The following is an 8,276-nucleotide window of genomic DNA, read 5'->3' as shown; positions in this document are numbered from 1 at the left end:
GGTGTTTGTTAGCATCAAACACCCATAGTAAAAGACAAAAAATCAAAGTAAAAGTTGATAGGTGTATTTTAGCATGAAACACCCATAGTAAAAGACAAAAAAACTGATTTTTCCACCTATACAATCTTTTTCTCATTTTTCCACCTATACAAAAATCTCTGCAATTTTTTTACTCAATCATCTATTTTCATTTGATATAGCTAGAGATCCAAGATTAGACAAGTTTAATTACAATAGATAGACTCTCATACAAAATTACTTGCAGCATAACATTACTATCATAAATACATAATCCTACATAAAATCTCCTATCAACAAAAAAATATAGTGCCTAACATTGCTATTACAAAATAGACAGCAGCACAACTACTTGAAGAAGGCTATTTCCAACCCTTTATGATCCTATCAAAGCAACAAAAAGAAGAAAAACAAAGTTAATATTAGTATTCAATAAATTTAGACATGAACAAAACAACATATAACAATTGAAACTTACTTATTAGGAGACTGAGAAGGCAATACTTTAATATTTTTCTTTTTGTTTGGACAATTTCTTGTGTCATGATCAGTTTGATTACAACCTGGAACATGACAATAACGAGGCTTCTTTGCACCTTCAACTCCTCCTTTTGGTCTTGATCTTGATCCTTTTGGTCGACCTTTGCTTTTTGTAACAACGGGATTTTCAACATCACAACCATCATTGTTTGCATCATCGGGTTGCAAATCAATTACATGTTCTTCACTTTCTGGCATATTTTTTATCTCTTTGACAACTTTTTCTAATTCTCTAATAGCAATTTGTTCTCGTTCTTTTGTCTTTGATGATTCAACTTCCAAACATCGAATTAGAGACTGAAACTCAGCAGAGGAACCACCATTGCAATTTACTACATGGCTAGATTTTGGGATCAATGAACTTTCTCGTCTCCATCGGAATGGAAGATATTTTGATGGGAGGCTAAAATAATTTTTAAGAGTTAGAACTCGAATAGCATGTCTGCATAATATTCCAGAAAATTGAAATTCTTTACAAGAACAATGAATTGACTCTTTTTCTACTATCCAACTTACTAGACGACCACCATCATCTTTAGTATGATGTTTCACAATATAAGAACTGTTATCAATTTCAGTTGCTGCATATTTTGTTGATAACTCGATCTCGTGTTGGAGCAAATCAAAGGCATATGGAGTAAGTACAGATGCAGCATGTTCCTCAATCGGAAAACATGTTCTAATATGAGGATTATGATACTTTTGACGCATTCTTGCCTCTTCTCCAGCTTGATTTCTAATTTTGACAGCAACCCCAACCTACACAAAAATATAATAATTATGTCTCATTATAAGCTAATTGATTAATAATTACTAGTGTACTAACAAGTAACACATATAAGTTCATACTTGATTTACGAAATCTGTCAAACTTGTCTTGGCATCTAAGAATCTTTTGATATATGCATTTATCGATTCTGAGCGTCCCGTTGTAGTCATCCCAGCAAAAAAAAAGTCCTTCAAATAAGCTAGGGCCCAAAATTTACGATGGGAAAAGAGCAACTCAATATGCCTATCCAATAACAAACCAAACTCTGCAACCATTACTTGCCACTCTCGTTCAAAATCTTCTCCGCATCCTAAATGATACACCCTATGAAACTCTTGTTTAAAGTCATTATATCTTGAACCCAACGCAAAAGAAAACCAACTTGACAACTTTGAAACAATATGCCATATACAAAATGCATGTTTTGTGTTTGGCAATTCCATTGCAATGGCTTCCTTAAGTGCGAGATCTTGGTCTGTAAGAATTGTTTTTGGATATTTTCCTTGGACAAAAGCAAGGAAATTCTGAAAAATAGTAACATAAATATAAAATACTTCAATAAGTATATAAAATTTGAACAAACTTTAATAATGATGACAAGTTTAAGTAAATAAAAATTTACCTTTAAAGCCCATGTGAAAGATGGAATCTTCTCATCTCGCAATAGAACACAACCAAAGAAAATGGAATTTCCATGATTATCAACACCAACCCATAGTCCAAGCGGCATATCATAACGGTTTATTCTATATGTGGTATCAAAAACTACAACATCTCCAAAAGTTTCATATGCTCTAATTGAATCACCAAATGCCCAAATAATATGCTCCAATTTGTTATTTTCATCAATAGTGAACTCATATTTGAAGTCATCATCAATATCTTTCAAACTTTTGCATAATTTGAGAACATCAGAAGCATCATTTTCTTTACCAATACTACTTTGGGATTGAATAAAATTTCGAATATCTTTATCTAAAAATGGTAGGCTACCTGTATCTATTCCTTTCTCTAACTCAAGCACTCTCGTTATAAGACTTATAGCGCAACCAGCTTTCGACAACAACAGAATACGACTTTGATCAGCAATTGGGATATTACGATAAGCAGGAAGAAATTGAACCTCTTTGTCATCCAATAAATCATGATTGTGATAATTGTTGAAATATGTAATCACCCATTTTTCCTCTAAATCAATTGTTCTCTTAGCAACCAACATTTTTGCCATACAATTACATTTTGATGATTTTCGTTTCCTTTTACTTTCCACTTCATTAATTTTGCGTTGTTTAACAATACCACCACGATGACAAACAAATTCCCTTTTATAAACACCCATTGGATTATGCTCAGACTCGTGTATACAAGATCGATAAACATGATCACGTCTAATCGAAAATCCATTTTTTCGTGCAAATAAAGAATAAAAATCATAAGCATCATCATCACTGTTAAATATTTGTCCTTCAAAAGGAACCAACTCATCAATGTTATGGACTTGTGGAAAGAGTTCATATTGTGGTTCATGAAATGGTAAAGAACTTACATGTTCATCTGCATATATAGAAGTATAATCTTTAAGAGCTTCCAAGTGCCAATCACTAGCATCATTATTTTCTTCAGATGTCATGTTAACCTAGTTTTATTAAAGAGAATAAATTTTACCATTTGATGAATAAATCCCAAAATACATGATTTGAAAAGAAAAATATTATACCTTTTGATGAAAGTCACTCTGGCGTACCGATCTCCGCAATGTTGAAGCTGATTTCTTTTTTTACTTCCCCTGCTTCTGCGTTTCCTTCACTGTTGTTCACTGCTTAAGCTTTGAACAGTGATATTATCTTTAATTATCTCAATCAGAGAGGTAGAGAGGTGTGGGTTGATGGTGGCTTACAGGAGGCTTTTTTTCTTCTGTGTTTCCATTTTTCTCTGCTTCTGCGTTTCCTTTTTTTTTTTTCTTCTTCTTCTTCTTCTTTCAACTCACACAAGCCTTTGATCCTGGTCTGGGTTGATGGTCGCTTACTGCCACCGGTAACGGCGGCGCTCTTGAGACGAAAGGAAACGCAGGTTACCAACGGCGAACGGCGATGATGAAATGGAACGGAAAGGTTCTTTCTTGTTTACACACGGGAAAGGAAAGGTTTCTAGGTTGTGGGTTGTTTTGATTTATTTTATAAAATTTAATAAATGAATAATGAGAAGCACAACCATTCTTTCCCGCAAAAAAAAGTCAATAGCGGCAAATGAAAAACAAATCTTACTTTTACTTTAATTTTTGTCTTTTACTATGGGTGTTTGATGCTAACAAACACCTTCATGGGTGTCTTGTAGCAATACCCTATATATATATATATATATATATAAAATACAAATTTTCAATCATCATTAATTTATGCATCATGAAAGACGTGATAAACTTCTTCATATTAGCCTAAACCTTTTATATAATTTACAAACATTTTCCTATTTTCTTTCCATCTTTTACTTGGTTAGTACTCGCCTACTCGGTGGATCCAGATTTAAATGTGTCCTAAAGTATCTTACAAAATTAAGGTCTTTTTTGAAACAATTGGCAAGGAGTGACAGGCAGGCATGGATGGAAGGGAAAGACAGATTTAGCATAAAAGTAGGACCCATCAGTCCTCATCACTGACTGACTGCTGGACTGCCAAATGTGCCAACTTTTATATGAACTAGGACCCATTTTTTTGTTACTGTAAACGACAAAAACACGTGTGAGGTGGGTTCATCAACATAATTAAGGGTAGTAAAAGTGAGACTAGTAGTACAAATTAACTCTTCAAAAGTCACTGTTATGTTATGTTATGTGTGTGAGAACTGCATAGAAGAACATGTGTTGTTTGTTGTACTCTACTCTGTAGAGAGAGGTTGGAATCTTTGGCTTTCAGTTTGAGCCAGGGACGCACGGTCATTCCAAACATCTACGGTTAACAAAATACATTGATTCTTCATTCTTTCTTCAATATACATAACAAAATGTTTCAAATTTTGTTAAAAAAATATCATTTGAAATAGGGTTAAATAAATTTTTTAGCCGTGTAAATTTGTCAAATTTTATTTTTTATCTTTATAAAAAAATTTCAGCAACTTTTAATTGTTCAAATATTTTTTATCACAATTTTTGGTCTCTATTATTAGATTACAATATTTTTGTAAGTATTTTTAATGGGTTGGCCCAAAGTCCAACTAGTTAGACCATTGAAAAATAAATACTCGATTGACCGGATCAAAGTTGTTTCTTTTCACGCCTTTTACAACTCGATCTATACTAAAATACAAGGTTGATAGATAAATTTGACTCTTTTCATGCCTTTTTAATCGGTTGACCCAAAGCCCAACTAGTTGAACTCTTGAAAAATAAAGACTCGGTGAACTGGACAAAAAACATAGAGTTGTTTCTTTTCCCGCCTTTTACAACTCGATTTGCACTAAAATACAAGTTCAATAGATATAAGTCTGACTCATTTTGACATTTCTACGTAATAGTTTGTCACGGTAAATCACTACAAGAAAACAGTCATTTACCGACGAAAATTACTGGCGATTTAAGCCCTCTGTACGTTTCTGGCGGCCTAAGCCCCCAATAAGTATAAAAAACCGTCACAAACTAAAAAACTATTATTTAAATGATTATCGTCAAACTTACCGGCGGTCCTGGCCGCCAAAAACTTGCTTTTCTGGTAGTGGCGGTCCAGGCTGCCAGTAAACTGAAGGAACGAAACGATTACTGGCGGTACTGGGCGTCTATAACTGACTTTTCAGTTAGTGACGGTCCAGGCCGCCAGAAACTTGGCCAGAATTAAAAAAAAAATAGTCGTTCGCGCTTTGGAAACTGCCCAGCAGTTACTGTCGGCCTTGGCCGCCGCAAATGTGTTGGGAATTTAAAAATAAATAGTCGTTGATGTCGTCCTTGGGCTTTGTGGCGGCTTTGACCGCCAATAAGCTCCAAGACACAGCTTTCGACGTTGCCTTCCCCATCTATATATATTTTCATTAACTTCACAACTCTCATTTCCACAATCCATTCTCTATCTAAAATTTCTCCAACATCTCTCTAAATATTCTCCAACTCTTTATCATTTCACTCTTGTTCTTCTTCACTCTTGTTTTTATGCAAGTTTTTCTGTTCTTTATTTAGAGACTCATGAATGGTTCGTCGGTTGCCGTGGTTGGGAGCTTAGTCTAAATAACTCCAAGTCATACACTACCCGGTTTTTTAAAATAATTATATCTTATTTTTAAATTAAATAAAAAAATGGTTTTTTAAAATAAATATAAACAAAATAATTAAAACTATTAAATTTTATATTTAAATAAAATAAAATGTTTTTTAAAAGCAATTAATATTTTAAAACAACAAAATAATTAATTAAAAACGTTTTTTTTTTTAAAAATCGACTAAACTTTAGTGGCGGCTCAGGCCGTCTCTAACTAGTCTAAACTTTAGTGACACAACATATGTTAGCGGCGATCTAGGCCACTAGTACCTCCCGTGGTCCTTGAAGTGACTGTTGCTGGCTTGTGGCGGTCTAGGCCGCCAATACATTTCGCCAGGATGGTTTTCGACGGCTTGTGCCGCCAAGAATGTTACCGACGCCTTATTTACTGGCGTAACGTGGCCGCCAGTTGGCCGCCACTAAATCTTCACTTTCTGACGATTTTTGCCTTTTCTTGAAGGCTTTTGGCCGCCAATAAAGAGTTGTTTTCTTGTAGTGAATAGCGCCTCACTTTTTAAAATATGACACTTCATAATATAACCCCCGTGTGTGTAGAAGATCTAGACGAGACTGCATGCACTTTGCATTGTCATTGGGCATGGGACATATTCATTGATGTCTTTGACTTGCACTTAATGGTATCTTCAATTCTTCATAACTCTGTTCTGTGTATTTTCTAAAACTAATAACTTTTTTAGGAGAATGTTAACTTGTGCCCTTAAGACACATGTTAAGGAAGTAAAAATAGAAATTATTAAATGCTAATTTGTGCATTTTAACTTTTGAAATATTAAATTTCTTGTATCATTAAATGTTGAATTTCTATTTTGGTATATTTTAACATGTGCCCTAAGGGCACATGTTAACATCACCCATTGTTTTAATGTGTATATAAAGAATCTAACTTCTAAAGCAAGTCTCGATAGAGTAACAAGTTGGTCATTAATCATTCTCACATAAAAGGCTAGAAAAATCTCAAACTGCAAATGATTATTAGAGGATAAAGATATAGATGGAGGTTTGCCTTCAACAAGCTAATATGATTGAATCAATGACTAACTCACACTGAATTTATTTAATTTTTATATTTGCTTGCTTCATCATGCATTTTTGAAATCATAGTAATTTTTATCAAACAAAAATTAACAAAAAAGACAGATTATAGTACTTATTTTTTCAAACACTATATCTTAATTAATATATTAATTGTTAATTTGTTAATTTTTGTTTGAGGTGAGAATCAAATTTGACTAAGATGACTCTTTTCATTCAAATCTTTAGGGATAGAGGAAGTATACTCAGGGGCGTCCCAAAACATTTTGAGACCCATACCAAATTTAATAAAGAGACGCTTTAATGGTAAAAGAAATTTAATAGTTAATGTTTTTTTATAATAAAAAACGTAATTTTTAAAAAAGAGAAATCTTTTATTTAAAAACAATCAATTTCTAATCAATAATAAAAAAATACACTTTAAACTAATATCATTAAAAGCTGACAGTGTTTTTAATAAAAATAACAATTGTTATGAACTATTCCTAGAGAATAACAAGAATAAAGAAGAAGAGATGAAGGAGAGAAAGAGAAGAGAGAATAGACTCTTGTATTGTTCTATTCAAGGTGTGCATTACATTGTAACAAAGGGGTCCTATTTATAGGACACATTTAGGGGACAAGAAAACCTACACAATAATGGACATTCATTACATATTATTATTCATAACACTCCCCCTTGAATGTCCATCAAGGATATGCCTCGTTAAAACCTTACTAGAGAAAAAACCATTAGGAAAAAAATCCTAGTGAAGGAAAAAGAGTACATATCATCCTTTATATGTGAACTGTCTCGTTAAAAATCTTACCAGGAAAACCCAGTGGGACAAAACCACGGTGAAGGGAAAAAGAGTGCAGAACATATATATTTATGTCTCCCCCTCATAAAAATAGATATATATGAGATGAAAAAACCAAATAATCTTCGGTGCTAGTTCCTCAAAAGATTTGCTTGAAGTTGATTTTGTAGAAAGATTTGACATATTTTCTTTATTATACTCTTCTCCAAGTTAGCAGTGCTTCTTATGTTATCTTCATATTGAATTGTTGCGGGAACCATCCTTTTGTAATAAAAACAACAAGTTTCTTGTATGCGTTGAATTACAGGCCTCGGGGCTCGACAAAAGTGCATTCTCAACTTGCTTGATGTAGTGCTAAAATCTTCATATGATTGGATGATATTGTTGTTTCTTTAAGGTAAATAATATGCTTGACTTTGTTCCACTATTTGTGTTGGCTGAAAAGACTAAAATAAAATACTACATGTATAACGAGTAAAATATATTAGTGTCCACAATTGAATTAAGATATCATATTTTCATCATTGTCTTGAGGCTTGACACATCAAATGACATCGCATCCATTTTAGTACACAACAAATTAGATTTGTCAATGTCAAATATCATTTTATTGAGGCACAAAATTTTATTCAAATTATAAATTTGCAATTCCAAATAAATTTTGCGCATCCAGATATTTCTTTAATCTACAAATTTCAGAAGCTCTTCAGGAGTTCTGATAATATTTACAGCAAATGATATTTCTCAACAAATATATTAGCATTTGATATATGGTACTTCAGGACCGATTAGTAATTCACTATTGAGGAACTTACAACAATTTCATATAGAATCATGTTTTCTATAAGATTCATG

At 32.9% G+C, this 8,276-nt stretch overlaps 1 protein-coding gene across 1 annotated transcript; it reads right to left on the bottom strand.

Moving 5' to 3' along the window:
* Positions 1–248: 248 nt before the first annotated feature.
* Positions 249–3,530, bottom strand: LOC123906235 (protein FAR1-RELATED SEQUENCE 11-like). Its single transcript, XM_045956101.1, has 5 exons — positions 3,045–3,530; positions 1,950–2,963; positions 1,408–1,851; positions 497–1,317; positions 249–402 (listed from the first exon to the last, which is right to left on the bottom strand). The coding sequence occupies exons 2-5, from the start codon at positions 2,955–2,957 to the stop codon at positions 381–383; spliced, it is 2,295 nt and encodes a 764-aa protein (XP_045812057.1). The 5' UTR covers positions 2,958–2,963; positions 3,045–3,530; the 3' UTR covers positions 249–380.
* Positions 3,531–8,276: the final 4,746 nt, after the last annotated feature.

This window comes from Trifolium pratense, linkage group LG2 (assembly GCF_020283565.1).
Source record: "Trifolium pratense cultivar HEN17-A07 linkage group LG2, ARS_RC_1.1, whole genome shotgun sequence".
Taxonomy (NCBI): Eukaryota; Viridiplantae; Streptophyta; class Magnoliopsida; order Fabales; family Fabaceae; genus Trifolium; species Trifolium pratense.
This window is presented reverse-complemented; position numbering and strand designations above follow the sequence as displayed.

Excerpts from the sequence above, each read along its gene's own strand:
- LOC123906235 (XM_045956101.1), bottom strand. The coding sequence starts at position 2,957 with ATGACATCTGAAGAAAATAATGATGCTAGTGATTGGCACTTGGAAGCT. Across the intron at positions 1,852-1,949 it reads CTTTCACATGGGCTTTAAAG|AATTTCCTTGCTTTTGTCCA; the intron begins GTAAATTTTTAT and ends ACTATTTTTCAG. Across the intron at positions 403-496 it reads CCTTCTCAGTCTCCTAATAA|GATCATAAAGGGTTGGAAAT; the intron begins GTAAGTTTCAAT and ends TTGCTTTGATAG.